Source organism: Elephas maximus, chromosome 13 (assembly GCF_024166365.1).
Source record: "Elephas maximus indicus isolate mEleMax1 chromosome 13, mEleMax1 primary haplotype, whole genome shotgun sequence".
Taxonomy (NCBI): Eukaryota; Metazoa; Chordata; class Mammalia; order Proboscidea; family Elephantidae; genus Elephas; species Elephas maximus.
The window spans coordinates 53,805,843-53,829,305 of NC_064831.1; the positions used below are offsets into that span (position 1 = coordinate 53,805,843).

Here is a 23,463-nt window from a genome sequence, read left to right on the forward strand (position 1 = left end):
AGTTCTACCAGAAAACCTCAGCAGATGTTTTGATTTGCTGCTTTTAGTTGTAATAATTCAATTTTTATATGTAGTTTCAAGAACTTAGTTCTGTTTGACTTTTTTATATTCATGTTTTCAGTTCTCACTCTGAGGCACATTTACATCAATGCTTTTGTTACTCTCACATGCAGAAAGCAAGATACGTTCCTGATTGTGAAGAGAACACAACTGCCTGCCGCCTTGTCATGGCTGTGATGGAGATCAGGTTGACTCTAAATCAGAGGGTCATGTGTGCACATCATGTGTGGCCCACGAGATTTCACAGTGGCTGTTCAGTAGTCATTCCTCTTGCCTGTAACAGAGAACTGAGAGGGCATATCGTTAAGTAGACCAGGTAGCTGCTGCTCTCGGTGTCTCTCAAGGCTGCTATCCTTTAGCACTAACTAAATAAATTTGGTTCAGTTGTACCTGTACTGTAAATTCAAGAATTACTCTATTTGTTGGGGTTTTTGGTTTGGGGGTATTCTTTTTTTTTTAAACGGGAAAGATAGGATGAGAGTACAGAAAAGTCCTAAATAGATCAAATTCATTTAATGTTTAAATGATCTGTGACTCAGCTACACAGTAGTGTTATCCAGAGACGGAAAATTGTGATGGCTCTTTGCCTTTTTGGATCAGCGCCTAATTGCCCCATTAGTTGTAGCACCGGGAATAATTGCAGGTCCACTTGAGTCTTACTTGGTGCTCAGCCATCTGAGGTTGAGATGCTAACCTCACGTACACCTCAGGTGGTCACTGTGGAGCCGCTTCTTGGAAGGAAAGCAGAGTCTTTGCTACTTTGGGTTTTAACAACTGTCATTGGCCTATCTTGAGAGCAGAGCAAGTTGAAAATATTCTCACTTGGAACAAGTAGAGTTTCTATTTTTGAGTTCAGTAGTCTTTGCTTTAAAATGTGTTTTCAAGAAAAATAGGTACAAACCCTATTTAGATTTAACTCAATTTGAAATTTGGAACAGAAATTCCATTTAAAGAAGCTCACTGTGATTTCTGTAGGTGTCCTAAGGCATTCTGTTGATTTGGGCGTAGTTGTGGCATTATTTAGGAGCCTGGTGGTGCAGTGGTTAAAGCACTTGGCTGCTAACCAAAAGGTAGGCAGTTTAAACCCACCAGGCGCTCCACAGGAGAAAGATGTGGCAGTCTGCTTCCATAAAAATGTATAGCTATGGAAACCCTATGGGGCAGTTCTGCTCTGTCCTGTAGGGTCACCGTGAATCAGAACTGACTCGAGGATAGTGGGTGTGCTTTGGTGGCATTACTTGGCAATTAGAGAGTAGGATTTCTGAAATCGGCATAGGCCCACCTACCATTTTCACGTTCATCTCTTGCCTGAATCGTTGTTTTTCTCCTCCTCAGTCCTCTACAAGCTGTTACGAGGGACAGAATGAGCTTCCTGTTAAGCAAGCCAGCCAACCAGACTTCTTGGTAATCTTGTTGTTTCTATTATAGGAAGAAACGGTCAAGATCTCTTAATTGTATGAATGTAGAAGAAGGTCAGGGTCCCTGGTGGTCTCTGCCTGGCTCAGCTGTCTGATGGTGCAGGAGCAGATGTGGCTCTTGCCACTGGCTGGGTGATCCCACACCTTTCTCAGAGCAGAACACACCTGCTAGATGAACGGTTAAGGTACCAAGCAGAAAATTGCAATTCAGCCTAAAACTGCACCGTCCCACACAGTAGCTGCTAGCCACGTGTGACTACTTCAACTAAAAAATTCCCGTTCCTCAGTCACAATAGCCGTATCCCAGGTGTTTAGTGGCACACGGGGCACTGAACAGTGTAGGTCGGGAATGTTCCCTTCATCACAGAGTGCTCCTGGACAGCACTTGTCTACACTGTCACTAGAGTTTCGGTCTAACAACTTGGAAACAAAGGGTCCTCGGAGATAATTAAGAGAGAAACATGTATTTAAAGTAGTTGCTAAATATGAAATTATGATATTTGACTTTTTTACGTGCAAAAATGGCAGTTTGGCATGATATGATCTACCATATCAGTATATTAATACCATGTCTAAGTGAACCTGCAACATGAGTCTCCTCTGACCTTGCTAAATATCTCCTGTGACTCTGGGCTCATTTGTTTAGGAGGTGGACAGCTGTATCTCTCACTAATCTCTCCGGGTGGGCAGCTCTTAGGATGATAAGTACTTGGGCAGTGTTCATTCTGGTGAAGAAAATCTCTTTTTATACCAAGTGGAACTTGGCAACAGGCTGGGCTGCTTTGTTGGGAAAGGAGTCTGCCAGGCAGCACCACTGGCCTAAGAGATGAACACGTCTCCTCTTTGAATTTGTGTAGATTTTGATTGCTTGACTTGACTTCAGCAAAAATGTCTGGATGCTGTAATGAAGGCTCTTTGGAAAAGTGACTGGATCCATTTGAGTTGTGCACTTGAACACCAGTGATGTAAACGTGCCTATTTGTATTTTAGAAATTTGACTGTGTAGCCTTACCACACCTACGTTAAAAGCAGATCTTTTTGTTCTCTTCAGGGATTTCCCCTGGTGCCATGTTGTCTCTAGCATGGATGTGGCTTCTCACTCAGAGAGCCGCTGTTGAGGCAGGGCCTCACGCCGAGTCACGTGGCTCCTTGGAACAAGAAAACTTTCTTAGAATTCCTCCCACACGGGTGGGTGACAGAAACAGTTTGTGGCAACACAAATCTCTCTCCATGGTGGAGAAACCTTCGCGTATCCACTGTATTCTGCTCAGTGCATAGTGATGATAAATGTAATAGAATTAAACCAGGGAAGTGTACTGGCCCCGGGGAAGTGTTCACTGGGTATCCCACCTGTGGAACCTACTCAGCAGCCTGGTTTCTGGGGCTCGGGGAGTATTTATTTCTTAAAGCCAAGCCTCTCCTTTCATTGGTTTAGTGTACATAGTCTCTTTAGGTATACTTACCCCACCCCAGCCTCCACCATGCCCTACATCCTCTCACGTGCCCCTGTTGCTGACGTGGCCCCAGAAAGGCTCAGGCGTGAAGTCCGTGCCAGCAGCCTGTCATGTACCCTGGTGACTGGGGTGCAGCCACGGAACACCTGCAGCACCGGCAGGAGAAGTGGGTGCGTGGCGGTGTCCTGCTGTGGTCCCAGGTCGTTGCATCTCGTCACTGGGCATGGCACCCTTCCCGAGTCTGAGCATGATGGGTTCCAGACTGCCCTCCAGGAGCGCTGGTGTGCTGTCATCATTTGCCATTAAAACCTAGTGTGTATGATGCTGAGGGGACTAATCGTGCAAGTGACCGATTTCATTTTAAGTTGTAATCACATCCTTTTTATGCTTCACCGACTTGAACTGTTTATGGAAAGTATCATTAAAGGTCTGGTCTCCTTTGACTGTTATTTCTCAACACCTTTCAGTGGATGGAGCCAAGTAAGTGATGCTGAACTTGCTCAAGCTGTGGCCTTAGAGTCCACCGCTGGGTAGCAGTTCTCACGGAGTCCCCACAATTTGGGGCTGCTGTGCCACCTGGGCCGGGACGGAGCAGCCAGGATGGGCAGGGTGACGGCTGGGAGGAGATCCTTGGGTGGCTGAGTCAGGAGCCGAATGAAATCATCCTGTCTCTCCTGTGACTATGGAGCTTATACAAAGGAGGTCCCCTTGCTTCAGAGCTGAATTCTGTCCTGAGGGACCAGTTTTGGGGCTCAGATCAAAGGATACTGGTTGGCTTTTAAAGTAAGACAGATAAGTAAATGCTATTGTTAGAAATAAACAGATAAGCTTTAAGGTAAAAAGCTCCAGTATATCACCTCTCACTGGCATGACTCCCCTACAAAAAGAAACAGGACAGTGTCATTTCCACATCCCTTGTATCTCTCATTTGCCTATTCCTGTCTTCCAAAATCAAAGACAAAGGTGCCTGCAGCTCCAGTCATCCCCGTCCAGGTCCCCTGAGATGGCTGCGCTCATCAGCGGCTGTGGCTGCGGGCCAGACCCCACAGCTCAGATGGAACTGAAAAGGTCTGTGGGAACCGTTCACCTGGCTCCCCTCTCCGCCAGCATGCACTTCGCCTGGGGCCGCCCTCGTCCTCTGGGATGCTTCCTACAGCCCACCTGGAGAAGCCAAGGGTCACGGAGGTCTCGGGGTTGGGGAGCCACGATGAAGCAATGACTCCTCAGCGGGGGGCCATGATGAACGACTGTCCTGGGGAGGGCATGGTTACACTGCTCTGCCTTTTAAGGAGCTGAACAGAGCCGCCTGTTCCCGGGGTCAGGCCTCTGTTGAAAGCCACGGCTTGGAAAGGACTTGGGAGGGAAGGTGGTGAGAATAAGGCTCTTGGCTAAGCCCACCTGTGGTGCCGCAGCTTCCCTTCTGGGTGAACTACAACCAGCCAGAGCCCAAGAGGGGCTTCAGATGGCAGCTGGGAATTTGAACAATTAAAATGATTAGCTTGCAGTATTACCAGTAGCTGGTTACCCTTTCTTTGAAAAATTCTTCCTTTTAGTTTCTTGATTTTTTTTTGTAAAAAGGCTGCCGCTTCTGTCACACTGGTGGAGAGGGCTTCCTGGGGGCACAGGTGCGTCAGTGAGACCGGCTTCTCAGGAGGGAGCTCTGAGTAGGGCCCTCTCCTTAGCTGCATGGCACCTTTAAAGGCAGAGCTGCCCAGGCCTGGTCACGCAGGTGGTGTTCTGGAAGAGGGTGCAGTGTAGCCACTTCACGTGCACTCTCCCACACGACGGGAAACGCCATTACTGCTCCTTTCCGTTCCAATCAAGCGGGAGAACACACAGGTGCCCGCTGAGGTGGTGTCGGCAGGGCTGGCAGAGGAGATGCCGTCCTCATCTCATGATTGTGCTGGGGGTGCAGCCTTTGCTGTCAGAGACTCCCCACAACACCCCCTCCCCAGACCAACAATAAACAAAGCTAGGAGTTCACAGTATTTAAGGGCAGAGGCATAGGATCGGGGGTGATGCAGTATTAGAAACTGGACCCACCATCTTGTGAGACCTCTGACACTTCAGAAAGGGAAAACCTGACGGGCCGCATCTCCAGGCAACTTGCCTGGAGGTAAGTCTGGGAGGGGGCACAGAGACCCACCAGTTTCTCTAAAAGGAACTGAAGGCAATCACAAAGAAAATAAAAAAACCAGACCCACTGCCTACGAGTCGATTTCAACTCATGGTGACCATGTGTGTGCAGAGTGCTCCATACAGCATTTGTGGCTGTGATCTTTTGGAAGCAGATTGCCAGGCCTTTCTTCCAACGTGCCTCCAGGTAAGTCAACCACCAACCTTTCCGTTAGCAGCCAAGCACTTAACCGTGAGTGCCACCCAAAGTCACAAAGAAGGAATGCTAAAGTGGCTGCTGCAAAGGGCAAGGATAGGTTAAAATAATTTCCAAGCAATTTGTATTAAGAAAAAGCTACCTCATCCATTCCTGTCATTTTGGGAAATACAGGCTGGAGACAGCAGAACAACGTAACTGGGAACATGTAAAACCAAGTAAGCAAGTTTAAAATACACACATGCATGTACACACATGCACAGGACCTTAAAGATAAGCTACTTAAGCCAAATCTTTTATGAAACAAGATAACAACAGCAGGTTAGGAGGTCGAGGAAACCCCTTTGTCAAGTGCAGGGCAACAGGACTGGAAGGTGCTCGGCTCGCCTGGAAATCATCACTGGACTGAGCAAAGGTGTCACGAGAAAAGAGGTATTGCCCGTGGATTCAGCTGACAGCTCTGATGGTAGAACTGTCACTCTTGGCCCTTTGCAGACAACAGGCCTTTTCCTAGGAAGGGTGGAGTGATGTCCTAGGAAATGAAAACAGCTCGTGTTTACCATGAGAGGCCCTCCCAGTGAGCAGATTGCAAGCCTAGACAGAGTAGGTCTGGCCAGCCACCTTGAATGAAAATGCCCCAGGAAAAGCCAAGAGTTCTCTGCTAAACTCCATTGCCACTGTCAGTTAAAAGGGAAAGAAATCCCTTTTAAGGACATTCTGTAACTTCAATAGGCTGCTTGTCTGCCAGGATTTCAATCCCTCTGAACATAAGCTGAACCACAGACGGCTGCACGTCTGTCTGCAGGCTGGCTTGCTGTCTTCCCCCTCCTCAGAGCTTCAGCACCAGTTGTTAGCCAAAAATAAACACCATTCCTCAACCATATATGTCCACCAGCCCCGAGCTGGGAGGAGGAGCGCAAGGAGGCCAGGTCCCACGGGCCCAGCCCAGCACTTGTGGGCCGCCGCACGGCTCACCATGCACATAACCCAGCTCAACCACGAGTGCCTGCTGCACCTCTTCTCCTTCCTGGACAAGGACAGCAGGAAGAGCCTCGCCAGGACCTGCTCGCAGCTCCAAGAGGTGTTTGAGGACCCAGCGCTCTGGCCCCTGCTGCACTTCCGCTCCCTCACAGAACTCCAGAAGGACAACTTCCTGCTGGGCCCAGCACTCAGGAGCCTCTCCATCTGCTGGCACTCCAGCCGGGTGCAGGTGTGCAGCATCGAGGACTGGCTCAAGAGCGCCTTCCAAAGGAGCATCTGCAGCCGCCACGAGAGCCTGGTGAATGACTTCCTCCTCCAGGTGTGCGACAGGTAGGCTGCCTGCCTGCAGCTGGGCGGGCTCTTTGGCTTCCAGAGCTCTGGGAGACTCCTGAGGGCCAAGGAAGCGCAACCGAGCAGACCAAGATGGCTCCACCTGGGCACCTCAGATTAGGCCCAAGTCAGATGCCCCAGGCCCCGTCCAGGGTGTAGTCCCCAGGAGGGGATAAGATCACAGGGAAACCATTGCTAATCCTCCAGCCTTGCAGGTCCTGGACCTGCTTCTGCTGCAGAAAGAACAGGCTTCAGCTCTTCCTGTCCTTGGACAGATGTCCTCCCTGGCAGCCACCCGGTGCAGGGCGGGTACAGCTGGACCTGGGTTCTCAAGGTCACGGCCTAGGAAGGCCAGACGCAGCAGTCACCCCTCCACTCTCCCCCTGGGAAGCTGACCTCAGGCCAGCAAAATCCTGCTGCCGAAGGGGAGCAAGGCTTACCAATCTTCACAGTAGTTCTAGGGGAGGGTGTCAGAGCCTAAATTTGAAATCTTAGCCTAATTTTCAAGTGAGCAAACAGAGGCTCCGAGAAGTGGTGCAGTTTGCCCCCAGTCTCAGGTTACCTGATGGTTTGCTACAGTAGGTGAAGGCCCTTCCCTCCCTGCCACCTCTCGGTAATACCTAGCACTCCCTACTCTGACTTCTGGGCCTTGCTGTCTTTAGCTGCCAAGGAGTCAGCCCTCAATTCCAGGCGACTGCGGAATGAAACGCTGCCCGGCCCTGCACCACTCCCATGACTGGTTGTAGATCAGACCGTTGTGATCCATAGGGTTTTCATTGGCTGATTTTCAGAAGATCACCAGGCCTTTCTTCCTAGTCTTAGTCTGGAAGCTCCGCTGAAACCTGTCCATCATCATAGCAATACCAAGCCTTCACTGACAGACAGGTGGTGGCTGCACCTGAGGTATGCTGGCTGGGAATTCAGGTCTCCCATATGGAAGGCAAGAGTTCTGCTATCAAAATGGCTTGGTCGATTGCTCCCACTTTACAGAGAGGAAGTGGCCCAGCAAGGTCCAAACATTTGTTATGAGTCAGAGAGCCAAGATGTCACCACTGGCCCCACGCCATGGTCCTTGGTGGGCAAGGGTTTCTGATGACAAGCTGAGGGGACAGGAGAGCTAAGCGACAGCTGCACAGGCAAGTCATTTGCGCTCTCTGGACCAGCCTCCTCGTTTACAAAACTGGAGGTGCAGGGGGCTGATGTGACAGCAGAGGGGAAGGCAGGTGAACCTGGGGGTATGGAATGGAGCAGATGTGGGGAGTAGCTGCTGTGGCTGGAGCAGACACGCTGGAGAGCTTCCTGGGCAAGCCACCTGTGTGTCTGACACACACTTCAGGGCCTGGTCCTCGCTGCCTCTGGTTCCTTTTTCCAGGCTGGCATCCATGTGGGGGTGCAGTAACTGCCCCTGGTTAACTGAGCTGAAACCAGGGCTCTAGAACCCAGAGCCGCTACTCAGAGGCATGTCCTGCATCTCAAGGGTAAGGATGGGTCTGCCACTAAGCACCCACCCACCCCCACCCCAGGCCAAGGAAATCCCTTATCCCACCCAAGTCCTGCCAGGGATATTCAGGGATCTCAGCTTGAGGCTAGATTGGGGCAGTCACCACAAATGCCACCCTCCCCTAACCCCCAAAGACAACAAGTCCAGAGAACCAAAGAAACAACAGTGGTCACTCCAGGAAACAGCATCCCCTCGGTCCACAGCAGCCTCTGGGCCTCTCTGGGTGGCCTCTCACTGGGGACTCTTGGGCCTAAGGGCCAAGAACCACACAAGGTCAGTCTCTGTGCTTGATGCAGATTAAGCTGTGGTGGGTGGCAGATGGCAGGGAAAACAGGCTAGAAAGCCCTGGTTCAAATCCTGGCTGCATCATTGCCAGCAAGTGCCTTAAACTTGCTCAGCCTGTTTGTGCAGGTATAAACGGGTCCAAGGCTGTTAGGTGGGTTTAATGCAGGGCTTGGAACTGGTTCTTTCCAGCAGCCATGGCCAAAGAAGCAGCACTGAAACAGACCCAGATTTTTAGAATTGGGGTGAACCTAAAGCATAATTGCAGTGGGAAAAACGACGGGTGGAAGCCCTGCTAGAAACTTAATCTCCCTCTTAGAAAACAAGGGCAGCGTATGCGCTGCATAGCAACCAAATCTCTTGCCCGTGGGACTGCCAGCGGAGCCCGAACTGTGGCGCCCACTTAAAGGTGGCAGTCCATCCTGCAGCACTGAACGTGTGTCGCTCTCTGCGGTCCTGCCAGTGTCACGCCTCAGGCTCCTGAAAGGGCTCACCACGCCTCTTCCAAGTCTCCCATTCCAGGGCTTTGACCTGTAATTTTTTCCATCCCGCATCACTCGAATTATAAAAATTGGAGTCTGTTGTGGTTTCGCTTCGTCGACCATGACCGAACTGGTTCAAAGTCTGGTTTAATGAGCCGCTGAGTCCCAGGAAGGGGCCAGGAGCGGCGGGCCTTAGGCGGAGCAGAGGACGCCCTCCTCGGCCTCTGCCCCGGTCACCTCGCTCTTCCCACAGGTGCCCCAACCTGGCGTCCGTCACGCTGTCGGGCTGCGGCCACGTCACCGACGACTGCCTGGCGCGCCTGCTGTGCTGCTGCCCGCGCCTGCGCGCGCTGCGCCTGGAGAACTGCGCGCGCGTCACCAACCGCACGCTGGCGGCCGTGGCGGCGCACGGGCGCGCGCTGCAGACTCTGCACGTGGACTTCTGCCGCAACGTGAGCGCGGCCGGCCTGCGCCGTCTCCGCGCCGCGTGCCCGCGCCTGGTGCTGCGCGCCGAGCACAGCGCCGCCATGATCCCGGACCAGCCCCCGCGCGGCGCGCTCGCGCCGGGCACGGCCTTCCGCAAGCTGCTGCCGCGCTAGGTCGCTGGGAGCACGGCCGCCGAGGCGCGGGCGGAGGGAGCTGTCAGGTCGTCCCGGCTTCGAGCCTCAGCCCCTCCACTTCACAGAGGAGTCGCTGCATCTTCGCAGCCTCAGTTTCCCCGGCTGCAAAATGGGGAAAATAATGTCTACCTCACATTAGGGTTTTATACATGGGATGTGTATGGGAGATTAAATGAACGGATGCACGGGAAGCAGTCTGTGGTTCTCCCTAAACGCCAGCTCCTTTCCGTCTGCCCGCCGGGGCCTCTCTCCCGCCGCACCACGGCAGCAGCAGGAGGCGCCTACACCGTCCTGGCGGATTCCGGCTGCCGTCGGAGGCTAAACTGAACCCGGGCGTGACTACTCGCTGGTCGCATGCGGCGCGGGACTTACTTACCCGGGGCGGGGTTGGGGGCTTCGGGACCCCGGCGGGGCTGCCGGGGCGCGGAGAGCTAGGCCCAGCCGCTCCCTGAGTTCCCCGGCTGCCCTCGCTGCCATGTGAACAGAGAGAGCCTTGGTTAAGTCCTTTGATTATGGGACCATTGTAGGCTGAGGCAGAGCTAGATTTTCATCTGCTGAACGTGGGCACGCGCGGACTTTAGCCACTGGTAACCCACATCTAGCCACCAAAGTCGAGGCTCCTAGTCAGTGCCGGGGCCACCCATTACAGCGGTCCTGGTCCGGGGAACCTGGGGCAAACCTCGGGTAAGTCAAGTCAGGGAAGCAGGAAGCGGTGGGCGAAGCTCACACCCTCAGCCCCAGCCATTGTCAGCTGCTGAGTCCCTTCCCTGTGGAAGGGGGATCTTGATCCCTACTCACGGCCTCCTTCGTTCGTCAGACAAATATTTGGGATACAACAGAAGAAATACAAGTTCTCTTCTCATGGAGCCTACGTTCTAGTGGGGAAGAGACGATAAAGAATTGGAATATAAGGTTATAAGTACGGGGGGGGTGCAGGGTAAGAAGGGATGGAGGGTTGGGGAAGGGGTTAACCGACGTAAGCCTCACTGAGAAGGTAAGGCTTGAGCAAAGGCGAGAAGAAACAGGGAGCCAAGAGCCATCTGGGAGGCGAATGCTCCAGTCTGGCAGGACAGCCTGGGCAAAGGCCCTGGAGTGGAAACATGGCTGGTGTGTTAGGGGTCAGTGTGGCTGGACCAGAGCAGGTGAGGGGAGACAGTAGGAAAGATCAGAGATGTAAGGGGTGAGGGTGGCCTTTGTGTGAATGAAAGCACCCCAGAGGTCCCCCACCCCAGCCCCAGCAGGTGCCAGGCCCCAAGCAGAGATGATAGCCGGGTGAAGTCTCAGGTGCTGAGAAGACCTGGGCGGGCAAGCAGCACCTGACCCCTCTGGGGACTGCTGAAGGGCTCAGTTGCTGCCCCATGGCCCCTGGCTGGGCCAGCATTTACCCAATAACAGGGTAGTGGCACTGAGCCCCAGCATAACCCCTGTGCAGGGGCCAGCATCCCTCCCACCACCAGCTGCAAAGGAGCAGGACACCCCACTCCTGGCCTGTGAGGCCCAGGCTTCCTCCCGGTGATTTTCCAGTTTACCCACCATCACTCTGGACTCTGGAGAGATGTCCCACAGGGACTTTATTTTTCTCCCACTGGTGCTAACAATGCTGAAAGAAAGCCCAGGCGTTCAGGGGGTTAAATGTTGAAAACAGAACCACTTAAACCCCAGGGCTTTGCTTTCATCATCTCCCACGAGCCCCAGCGCACAGCAGGCCCTGCTTGCCCAAGTGGGAGATTTAGCCTGGGGAACAAGAGGATCCTGGGCTTCCAGCCCTAATGCATCCCGGCTTCCATTCCCTTCCCCTCACCTTCTAGCCCCATGAGGTCAGGTCATTGCTCTCCAAACCTCAGCTTTACCTGCGTTGGGGATAGCGAGAAAACTTGACTTGCAGTGTTCTTGTGAAAATTATGAGATTGTAAAGCAGGGTCACTGTGGGTTCAGCTCCAGTGGGATGACCTGTATTCCCGACGGCCCCCTTTTCCACAGAAGCTCTTTTATAAATGAGGGTTAAGTTCTCTCAGATGCCTAGTAACCCCTCACATGCCAGAACTAGCAACTGCTGAACGAAAGCTGGGCTGAGGCTTCATCTAACGTTGTTTCTAGGGAAAATACATTCTGAGCTCTAATTCGGCTGTGGATGCATCTGGCCAGCCCCCTGCCCCATCCTGAGCTTTGCGTCCCTGAGCCAAGGGCCAGGGGAGGTGCTCCCAGGAGGCAGGCACTGTGCTGAGCACGCCACAGAACAAACCAGCCCTGACTCATGGCGACCCTGCATGTTATTAACTGAGCTCCATGTGTTTTTTTTGGCTGGAATCTTTACTGAAGCAGACTGCCAGGACTTTATTCCTAGGCACTGCTGGGTGGGTTAGCAGCTGAGCATAAACTGTGCCACCTAGGGACCTACTTGACAGAATACAGTGCCCTATTTGATCTTAAAAACAACTTTCAAAGTCTTCTTCGAAAGTTTTGCATAAATCAGAGGGTACTGAGTGCTTGATTAATCCACTGACTCGTTCAGCATAGACATTTACTGGGTGTTGGCCATAGGCTGGGCCAGACCCTGCCTCAAGGGACCCCCACTCTAGTTCTAGAGAAGACACGCCACCGGGGTTGAGGGGTGTCCTTGACTTATCTCCCAGCTCTGCCATCCACAGCTTCTGACAAGTTCTGACCTCTGAGCCTGATTATCTGTCAAGTGTGACACCGTGGTGAGGAGATTATGTTCACATGTGCAGGGCTGGGAAGGTAGGGGCAGGGGAAGATAGCCTCAGCTCGATGGGGGGCCAGAAAAGCCAAGTGCCTGGCGGAGCCCACAAGGCTCAGGCATTGGGAAGCGACAATCTGGTCTGTCGTGTGTAATCCAGGATGACATGGATGACAGCTGTCAAGCTGAGCCTGGAAGACCGAACCAAGCTCCCCGAGGTATGGAGGGCATTCCTATCCAGGTAAGGTTCCAGCAAAGGCAAGCGTCAGGCAAGCCCAAGACGCAAGCAGAGAAGGGCGAGCCGGGGGAGATGGGAGCCTGACTGGGGCCCAGAGCTTGGGGGTTAGCTATGCCATCGCAGCCTCTATTAGAATAGATTACAAACTTTTGCACCTTCTAGAATGCTGTTTTCAATTTCAGTTTTGACTAGGGTGGCCAAAGGTTGCAATAAAGAAAACGAGGGATAAGCTGCACACCCTCTGCCCTGGGGCAGGGCAGCGCCCCCTGGCAGAAGCTGGCCCCAGCCACCACACTGGGCTGGCTGGCTGCACAGGAGCCTCCATGCTTGCAGAAGGACTGTGGCCACATGCTCTCAGATCGGGGACTCCAGATGGGGGAGCTGGTGCTCTGAGGCCTGCCTCGTGGGCACACACAAGCCCATGTTTGCCCAGGCTGAAGGTCTAGAGGTGAGCTGACAGGAAGCTGCAGCCTGGCTGCCTGTGATCCAGTGTGTCCCCCATCCTGGCCTCAGACACCTGGTCTGTAAAGGGAGAGGCCATCTAAGCCCTCAGAGGCTGGCTTCCAGCTCTAGGATTCAATGCCCAGGGCTTACGTTTTGCTAAAAACCAAGCTCATCAAGTGGGCTCCATCTGGCCTGAGCAGCAGGGCTGGGCACAAGCCCCTTGAAGGACCTTTGGGGAAATCTCACCTTAAAGGCTGGGAATCAGAGTTGTCTCCAGACTGCTTATGGATCCTAAAAACTGCAATTACTTGTTAGCTGAGTCAGCCAGCAAACAGTGCCCAAGCCTCTGTTGTTGTTTGCCGTAGACCCCTGTAAGACAGAGGCAAACTGCCCCATAGGGGTTCCTAGGCTGTCATCTTTATGCAAGTGGATCACCAGGTCATTCTCTGCACAGCGACTGGTGGGTTCGAACTGCTGGCCTTTTAGTTAGCAGCGGAGCACTTAACCATTGTACCACCACGGTGCTTAGCCTTAACAGAGGCTGAAAAGTGAACCAAGGAAAGCAAACACCTGCACCAGGCCCATTTCAGCTCCTCAGATCAGGGGCTTAAGCCTCCTCCCCTCCCCCAGAGCTTCCAACAGTCCAGAAGATGAACAGACAGATTTCCAGTAAAGAACTGGCATCTGTTACAAAACCGAGGTGTCTGTGCAGCTTCTGTGCCCAGGGTCAGACCTCCTGAGAAGCCGTCCGTTAGGCTTGACCCTCAAGGCCTGGAGCCCTAAGGGAGGGTCTGCTGGGGCTGCTCCGGCCCCCTCAGTCCACACAATCTGACGGCAAAGGTCAGAAGCTCACCTTATTGTGAATGAAACTGAGCTGGGACTGCAGTGTATCCTTCAGCTCTGCACACCCTCAGCCTGGCCCAGCAGGAGGGGAGTCACTTTTCACCAGGAACCACCCAGAAGGCCCCAAGAGGCTTCTCCTGGCCTTGTCCAGGTTCTCAGCAGCACACCCATGCCCTCTCTTCTCAGAGGAATTCCCTCCTGCCTTCCCACCAGAGAGCGAGGGCTGCAAGCCCAGCGTCCTTCAATGACTGAGCTCTAAGGTCAGGTACTTAAGACTCGCCTCTGCCCAGAACCTCCAGAGGCTCCCCAGAAGCTGTGTCACCCTCTGAGGTCTAAATGCAATTGAAGCCTCTTTTCAATAGAACTACAACATCATCATTCCAAATAGAATGAGGTATTCTCACTGGGAAGGGTCCATTCGTCATGTTATCTTAGCCAGCAAAACCACGCTTTTCTTCCAGTTTCTCTTTTAAAACACCCTCCTTATATTTTCCTTGTGGGAAACATCTGCCTGCAAGCTCTCTGCCTGGCACTTCGTGTGCAAAGACCTGTGATGGTTAATTTTGTGTGTCAACTTGGCTAGGCTACAGTACCCAGTTATTTCATCAAATACTAATCTGGGTGTGGCCATAAAGGTATTCTGTAAATGCAGTGAACACCTACAATCAGCTGACTTTAAGGAGATTACCTTGATAATATGAGTGGGACTTATCCCAATCAGTTGAAAGACATAAAAGCAAAAACTGAGGCTTCCTGGAGAAGAAATTCTGCCTCAAGACTGTCAACTTCACTTGCTGGCCTGCCCTATGAAATTTGGACTTGCTAGCCTCCACAATCCAGTGAGCCCTTTGCTAAAATTAAATCTCTCTCTATATACAGTGTGTGTGTGTGTATATATATATATATGGAAACCCTGGTGGCGTAGTGGTTAAGAGCTGTGCTTGCTAACCAAAAGGTCAGCAGTTCAAATCCACCAGGCATTCCTTGGAAACTCTATGGGGCACTTACTCTGTCCTATAGCGTCGCTATGAGTAGGAATTGACTCCACAGCAATGGGTTTTTTTTTTTTCTGGTTTATATATGTGTATATGTATATGTATGTATATACATGTATGTATGTATGTATATATACGTATGTATGTAGGAGCTCCGGTGGTGCAGTGGTTAAAGCACTCAGCTGCTCATGGAAAGGTCAGCGGTTCGAATCCACCAGCTGCTCCTTGGAAACCCTATGGGACAGCAGCCCTACTCTGGCCTATAGGGTCAGACTCAATGGTAACAGGTACGGTGTAGGTACAGCAAAGGGGGCTTAACCCATTTTCCCATATAGCCAAAGCCATCCCACAGAGGACAGAGAACTGCCTCATGGCCAAGTGGAATGAGCACCCGTTGCCATCGAGCTGGTTCTGACTTACAGCAGCCCTATAGGACAGAGTAGAACTGCCCACAGACTTTCCAAGACTGTAAATCTTTACGGAAGTAGGCTGCCACATCTTTCTCCCACTGAATGGCTGGTGGGTTCAAACCTCCAACCTGCTGGTTAGCAGCTGAGCACTTCAACCACTGCGGCATCAGGGCACATAAAAGCCTAGTCATTGGAATTGGACAGACTTGGATGGATTATAATCTCAATCTCTCCACTTACTAAATGAGCCTCAGTTTACTCATCTGTAAAGTGGGGATAATACCAAATTAAAACAAAAACAGACTAGTTGCCACCAAGTCAACTCTGACTCACGGAGACGCCATGTGTGTCAGAGTAAACTGTGCTCCATGGGGTTTTCAATGGCTGATTTTTTAGAAGCACATCACCAGGCCTTTCTTCTGAGGCATCTCTTGGTGGACCTAAACCTCCAAGCTTTCTGTTAGCAGCCAAGCATGTTAGCTGCTTGCACCAGCCAGGGACTCCTGATACCAAACTAGCTTTGGCTAATTCTCTTCACTGGTGGATCCTGAGGTCTGCCAGGATTAAGTTCTCCCTGAATGAAATAAAAACCAAACTTTCAGTTAATTGGGTCTTCTAATTAACAAGAGGGACCTCCAAAGGCAGATGCTTCCTGCTTGCTTTGCACCCAGGCCTTTGGGAGGGAAGGAGGCAGACCACTCACTGGGGGACACAGGTGCCACAGAGCCCTCTGAGTTGTGCACACAGTGCCCTGCACTGAGCCTGTCTGAGGAGAAGGGTGTATGGGCAGAGGGGCCAAAGCAAGGTCCTGGGGTGAGGTAACAAAGCGAGAAGAGACCCAGGATGACAGAAGAACAAATGAAAACAAGGGCTTCCCACCCCAGAGGCTTCTACACCTGCAAGGTCCTCAGAAACGTGATGGACAGCGCCCTCAGGGTGAAGGAAAGTTTTTGAATGGGTGGAAAGTCTGTCCTCAGAGAGAGGACAGACAAAGCCCTGTGCTGGGCTGATGTCTGGCCCAATGGCAACCCTGTCAGAAGTTTCCTGGGAAGTAACAAAAGCAGCCCAGGCTCAGATTCCTGAATCTGCTTTATTTCTCTGCATAAGGAACCCTGCACAGGCAATTCAAATGAAAACAAAATAAATATATGAATATTCAGGTAAAACTGTCCTTTCTAATGAACAATTATACACAATGTACAATTTCATGTTCACTGGATGGGTTTACAAAAATGTACCATTCTCAACTAAAAATGCACCAAAATGGTTCCATGCAAACTTATCAAAAGTGACCAAAAATATGGAGGGAAAACCTGACTGAGAGCACTTTGTCTTTTTTTGGTACAATCACAGAAAAATAAAAACATCTAATTTCTCTGTTATATTTAGAGTAACTAAATGTGGCCACTGTTTATAATGTCAGTTTATGTTCCTAAAACATCTATGTAGTTACCATAAAAGTACACCCACATTACATTGGAAGTGAGCACTATTGAGAAAAGGGGCAATGGCCCCCGCGGCGGTCAGTAGTCAGTGTCAGAGCCCTCGGCGTTGTCCACGTTGCGCGACAGCATGTAGTTGTCCATGTCGATGGAGCGGCAGTTGTTGATGGCGTAGCGCAGGCGCTCGGCCATGACTGGCTGGCTGGAGTAGGGCGGCAGCCTCAGCTGGAAGAAGCAGGTCTGTGAGGTAGGCAGGCTGTCGTAAGGCTGTGGAGAGAGAGACTGAGGCTGTGACTGCAGGCATCTGTGCCCACCACCGTGGCCAGGCAGGAAAGCCCCTCTCCCACCACGAAAGATGGGGCTCCGTGGGCACAACTGTGTGGCCAACTTGAGTGGAGAGCAGAGGCTGGGCCGTGGAAGACAGGGTTTCATGCTTTTGGTGAGAGTAAGCCCTGACTTGAGGGGACACGCTTAGTACATCCTGGCACAAGTGGGGTGTTGCAAGAGTTCATTCACCTCCACCGAGAGCACTCAATCTTGGGGCCCACTACAGGGACCCCTGTGAGCAGGTGACCTGGAAGGGGAGCAGTGAGGGCAGAGAAAGCCTCCACCTGCCTCCGCCTTCCTCACTGACCTCCTGGTCCACACTGTGTCCTTCGCCCTCCCTGGCTGCCAGCACACAGTGCAGACAAGGAAGGGGGCAGTCCATCCAATTAAGTGACTGGGATGCAGACCCTTAAAATTCTAACAGCTCCCAGCAAAACTGAAAACTGCTCAGCATAGACCACTGGGTGAAAAGCAGAACGCAGAATTCCAACTACATCTTGCAAAAACGTGTGCACTTGCGGCAAAGGCTGGGAGGAGATATGTAAAAGCAAAAACCGCTTGTATATGTTCCCTGCCCTCCCTGCAAATGCGGCCATTTTCCCAACTATCTGTAATGTTAACAATGATGCTGTTCTATAAATTAAAAAAATGAGTCTTAAAGAAGAACCTGTCCTGCTCTTTCTTGCTCAGGAAAGCAGGCCTTCTTGCCTTGGAGCCCAGGCCAGGTGAGACGGAGGGCCTGCAGCCTAACCACCAACAGGTGGCTCTGACTACTTCAGTTTGGATACTGGCAAAGTGGCCTAAGAGCCACAAAGAAGAGGCCCACGCTGGTCAGCGTTCTGAGGCTGAAACCCCCCAGGCAGGGATTAGTAATGGATTAACTCTGGGTGGTGGGGGGAGCCAAGGCAGATAGAGGGCAGCGGTTCTCTCCAGAGCAGAATAAAAGTAAGCCATTTTTTCCTCCCCCACCTCTCTCTGAAGCAACAAAACAGATTTACAACTTATGGTTTCTGGCAAGTCATGTAGAAAATCTGTGGAAAAGCTCTTTTCGTAGGCCTTGCTGTGTGTGGCCTCTCCAGTGAGCCTAGCCCTGGAGCGCAGGCCTACAGCCTCAGGAGGCAGCAGCAGGAGGAACGGCTTTGGTGACAGCCATCTCCAGGAGTTGTTGCTGGAAAAATACCAGGAAGGCAGACACTGAGGACTGCTGAAACAGGCAGGAAGGGCTTTGTGGGACAGGCCCCACTTCCCTCATTGTTTCCTGAATAAACACCACAGGCCCTGCCTGGAGGGCTGTCCAGCTTAGGAGGGTGGGGACAGGAGGCACCCAGAGCTTTTAACTTAATGCAGAAGGGGTTCAGAGGGCGGAGAGAAGGAGGTCTGACCAAGTCTGCCTTCTGAAGTGGGACAGGAGCACAGAAAAGCATCCAGGAAGGCTTCCGGGAGATTACACTGGTGTTGGGTTTAAGGGATAAGCGCTTGCCAGGCACAGATGGAAACGGACGTGCAGGACAGCTTAGCAAAGCAGAAGGAACAGCCTACACAAAGGCACACCAAAGTAAAAAAAAAAAAAACAACAAAAAATCATGGTCTGCTGGGGAGCAAGGCAAGCAGCCCATCATGGCCAGAGCATAATACGTGTCAAGAGGTGACATCTGACAGTGGAATGGAGGCCACGCTATGGAGGTGTTTAAGGCCTGGCTAAGGGGGATCGCATTTATCCTAGAATCAATGCAGGGGGCCCCTGAGAGATCCGAACGACTGGTCAGATTGGTGTCTGAGAAAGATGACTCCAGCCAGAGTGTGCATTTAGGCCTCTAGGCCCTTTTATCCCTAAGCCATCTGTCAAAACGTCAGCTGGGCTGGGGCTGCAGCGGGGCCTCTCATCGGGCACAAGTTAAACAGCAGAATGGCATAGAGAATGAGCAGCAGCAGGGACCACACAGTCATCCCTCTGCCCAAGTTCAGCTTAACACAGGAAGCTGCTGGAAGATTTAGGGAAGGTTGCTGGTTATAGTATGTGGTTTGCATCCATTTAGGACTTTTTTTCACTGAAATTAAGTATGTTTTCTGAACAAGTTTTACTGCTTGATTTTTTTTCTAAATTTGGAAATTCTAAGCATTAAGCCTGAATTGGAATGCCTACTTGAAGGCCACAGTCTTGGTTTTCCTGACATGCAAGCAACAAGGGTGGACATTACCAAGGAGGAAAAAAGTAACTCACTCACCCTATCAACCTTCATGATTTGAAATCTCTGAGAAATGTCCGCAGTGTTGGCTGGTAGTCGGGACCTTCCAGACACAAACCTCATGAAAAGCACCCGCTCTTCGTTGGAGAACTCTTCCAGAGTGTGCCAGAACCACTGCACCAGCTGGTGCTGCTCATCCACCTCCCGGTACCGCACCACTTTCTTCAGGACTTCTACCGAGATCTCGGGCATCCCGCAAACCATCTGCTCCAGCTGCTTCGCCGTGAGGAGGGACAGCAGCGGCACAGGGACGATCCAGGACATTCCCTCTCGGACTGCAGCCACCTGCTCCCAGGAGAGGTTTTCATTCAACATGTGTGCACATACTGGGCGCCACCGTGGGTGAGATGCATGGGTGCCTCCTGCCTGCTTGTCTGCTCCCCGGACCCTCTGCTTGCCCCTCAGGACTCCAGGCCTGCTCTCCTTGCCTCTGAACCCTGCTAGAGCTTCTGCTTGTGGGACAACGGTACCTCTTCTGGTCCCTGTTCAAGTCCAGCTTAGGAGCCCACCTTCCCTCCCCAACAAAATCCAGCGTCACTGACAGGACCTTCTCTCAGTGACCAGGGACTAAGGAATGTAATTTTCTGACTGGATTTGGTCTAAAAGCAGAGTCAAAAAAGGAACCAGGAGTGCAGGGACTGGCGAGACTGTAGAATACGCACCCTTCCAATGACTAAACTTCCACAGCCTCAGAGCCCAGGTCCGGCCCTCAAGAAGACCCCAACATACCAGCAAGTAAAGTATTACTTTACTGAAATGACTATTAATGACTGTATAACCAAAGGAACCAGTTTTGGACACAACATTCATTTTTGTGATCACTCATTCATACTCCCATAATTTATTAAATGCTTACTATTTGTTGCCACAGAACAAGGATAACTCAAAAGAAACAGAAAACACATTCTTCATCCAATGTCTTACAATCTAATTGAGGAAACAAGATCTAAAATCTGGGACCTAATTCTTAGGCCTCAACACAGAAGTATGTGATATCTTGAGAAATGTCAAAGTAAAGAAAAAGACCTCCACAGGTTAGGAACCCAGGGGACAGCTGGTCTATAGAGGCAATCATTCTCAGCTGGGGCCTGAAGGACTGTGGCAGGGAAAAGAAAGGGACACTCGCTGGGATTATAAAGACCTGTATTTGGGGGACTTGTCTACAGGGCCCCTGACTGACCCAGCTGGGGTGGGAATGCTGGGGTGGGAAGCGGTGACATGAGGATGAATGGGGCTGAGGAGGAGGGAGAGGGTAGGTGTCTCAATGCCTGGGTGAGAGTTTGGCCTCAATCCAACCAATGACCAATTCAGAACTGAACTAAAGCCTTGAGTAAGGAGATAGGAGACCCAGAGATATGGCCTGGAAATTCTCTGTACAGGGTCTGAAATATAGACACAAATGAGCCAACACGGTAAATACATAAGCCAACATTTGGTAGTACCTACTTGGCTCTTGTTCAGACACAAACCCAAGCATTCACATGCACCTTCCTGAGATGTTTCATCTCACCTGTCGGTCCATCTCATGAAGCCGATACTCAATGGCCCTCTCCACATACTCCTTTCTATTGGAAAATGTGAGTGGGATACTGTTTCCACCAGGGATTATGGGAACCATTTTGCCATCAGCGCTCTGGCCAACAAAAGAATCAAGAGGAATCATCTAAGAATTGAAGAAAAAAGAATATTACATGGTAGAAATGACAACAAAAAGTATGTCACACACAAATACAGCAAACGGTAAAAAAGTCAGGATGGTAAGGGTAAAAAGAAGGCCAAGAAAACAAGTAGGACTGATCAGGCTGCTTGCGGGAACATGCTGACTCATCTGGCTGTAGTCAGACAAGAGGCTAGATCTCTCTTCCCGAAACCAGGTTTGATGAACTCTGGCCACCCGAGGCCTCCCTGTCCACCTTGGTTCTCCACGCTAACGGCCAGAGGATAGATTAAAGGGGAAAGGACTGAAGTTGGGGGCTGGAGTTGAGTTTATCCATTAGCAGCTACTTTAACCCCTGGGGTTGAGCTGCTAAGGGTAGCAATGGATATGGCCTGGGTCAGCCAGACAACAAGAAGACCACGTCTGAATTTCACACAGAAAAATTCTAGTCAATGCCTAGGGAAGCCAGCAGCAGCAGAGACAGAATGGCCAGGACTTACCTCATGGAAACTCTCCTCGGTAATGCCACTGTCTTCAATGTGAAGAATGCTGTTGAGGGTCTGCACGTAGAGCAGATCCACCTCCTCCAAGTCCTCCAGGGTGAGTGGGACGCAGCACAGCTGCTTCCAGACCAGAGGGGCCAGGTGGAGGTCCAGAGGCTTCTTTGTGCGGATGGCAACCCCCATTAAAATTCCCAAGAACTTAAACTGCATTAAGTGTTCATCTAGGCAGGCAGAGGGGTTAAAAAGGAACCTGCAGAGTGAAAGGAAATGTTTCACACAAAAATGTCCTCGTTTCTATTAAGGCCAAGTTACATGAAAGTCATGGCATTAGTCTACACCTCTGCTGCCCACTACAGCAGCCACCAGCCACGTGCTGCCCGATATGGCAGCCACCAGGCACGTGCTGCCCGATACGGCAGCCACCAGCCATGTGCTGCCCACTGCGGCAGCCACCAGCCATGTATGGCTATTTCAATTTAAATTAATTAAATAAAATTTAAAATTCTACTCTTCAGTCATACTGGCCACATTTCAAATGCTCAATTGCCACATGCAGCCTGTGGCATGGGGACCATATTTTGGATTATTTTTAGGATAAACACTAAAGGGCAGGCAAATGGTCTATTACTCCCTGAGCTGTCTGCTCAGAATACTCCGTTTCCTAAAACCATTTCATTTATCACTTAGGAGTCCATGAAGCAGGATCCAAAATGAAAAAATTCACAAATCTTAAGGATAACATATAATTGCAAATACTAAGTGCTATGACTTGATAGCATAACTTTTAATTTTGATACAGAAAATCCCTTGAGGAGAGGCCATGCAGGGCTTCAGAAACACAAAAAAAGTCAGGTTTCATGATCACGTCTGCATTTCCTCTGCTCCTCTTCATTACTACTGAGGTGGTGCCATGATAAATGCCACTTCATAATGGAAGTGCCTCGATTTCCTCATCTGTAAAAAGGGGATGACAACAGTGCCTACCCCATGGAGTTATAATGAGGATCCAGTGGGATAATACATGTGAAACACTTAGAGCAGTGCCTGGTGTACAGTCAGTGCTCAATAAACGGGAAGTATTTTTTATTGCTATTGTTATTGTAGCTTTCAATAACACTTGGTGACTGCCTTACCTGTCCCTATTGTTACTGTAGCATTCAGTAACACTTGCTGACTGCCTTACCTGTCCCTATTGTTATTGTAGCATTCAGTAACACCTGCTGCCTTACCTGTCCCTATTGTTATTGTAGCATTTGATAACACTTGCTGACTGCCTTACCTGTCCCTATTGTAACCCACTTCTGCGGTGGCATTGGGAGAGGGTATAAGAAGGTCAACTATACCAGTTTCAAGTTCCTGTAGAAGAAAGAAAAACATTGTTTTAACAAATGATCATCAAATGAATCAAGAAAACAAACCAATCTGATTAAGGTCATACTGAAAAGAGAACATTTTGAGGAATTTATAATGCTACATGATAGCTAGCTATTTCTGTACTTTAATTATTTTTGTGGTTTCAATTTAAAATAGAATTGGGAAATCTCCCACATGGAAAATAGCCTGCAATATGAAGAGCCAAGATGAGAATGTCAATCCAGTGCAGGAGATGGGGAATCCAAGAGCAGGGCGGAGTAATATTTCAAACAGACTCAACAAGTAACAGCCAATGTTGTTTAAGGGTTATTTCAGTCACAGAATTTATCAGAAAAATCCTGATACTAGGCAGATACTAGAGTTGCTTTGGAAGCAAAGTTGCCACTATGGGTCTTAAAATTTGAACTGGTCCGAGCCCTTAGGAGTAGTATTTCCCACCCTCTAGAGACAAACGCTGGTGGTGTAGTGGTTAAGAGCTATGGCTGCTAACCAAAAGGTCAGCAGTTCGAATCCACCAGGCACTCCTTGGAAGCCCTACGGGGCAGTTCTACTCTGTCCTACAGGGTCATCATGAATTGGAATCAACTTGACAGCAATAGGTTTGGTTTTGGAAACCCTGTTGGCGTAGTGGTAGTGGTTAAGTGCTACAGCTGCTAACCAAAAAGTTGGCAGTGTGAATCCACCAGGTGCTCCTTGGAAATTCTATGGGGCAGTTCTACTCTGTCCTATAGGGTTGCTGTGAGTCAGAATCGACTCAATGGCAATGGGTTTGCTTTGGTTTGGTTAGAGACTGGTAGTTCTACTCCGTTCCAACAACAGCAGGATA

At 50.7% G+C, this 23,463-nt stretch overlaps 2 protein-coding genes across 8 annotated transcripts in view; one reads left to right on the forward strand and one right to left on the reverse strand.

Annotated features, from left to right (window-relative positions):
* The first annotated feature begins 6,123 nt into the window (after positions 1–6,123).
* FBXL22 (F-box and leucine rich repeat protein 22) lies at positions 6,124–9,790 on the forward strand. The gene is made up of 2 exons (XM_049905993.1): positions 6,124–6,575; positions 9,094–9,790. Exons 1-2 carry the CDS (start codon positions 6,241–6,243, stop codon positions 9,437–9,439), a joined length of 681 nt encoding a protein of 226 aa, XP_049761950.1. The 5' UTR covers positions 6,124–6,240; the 3' UTR covers positions 9,440–9,790.
* A 6,367-nt stretch (positions 9,791–16,157) lies between these two features.
* HERC1 (HECT and RLD domain containing E3 ubiquitin protein ligase family member 1) overlaps positions 16,158–23,463 on the reverse strand; it is a 197,021-nt gene continuing 189,715 nt past the window's right edge. For all 7 annotated transcript variants that reach the window (XM_049905979.1, XM_049905982.1, XM_049905980.1 and 4 more), the window contains 5 exons: positions 22,543–22,619; positions 21,261–21,513; positions 20,614–20,766; positions 19,083–19,388; positions 16,158–16,797 (listed from right to left, as the gene is read on the reverse strand). In XM_049905979.1, the coding sequence (XP_049761936.1) occupies positions 16,612–16,797; positions 19,083–19,388; positions 20,614–20,766; positions 21,261–21,513; positions 22,543–22,619 (975 nt within the window). In that variant the 3' untranslated portion in view covers positions 16,158–16,611. The remainder of the gene's footprint in view (positions 16,798–19,082; positions 19,389–20,613; positions 20,767–21,260; positions 21,514–22,542; positions 22,620–23,463) is intronic.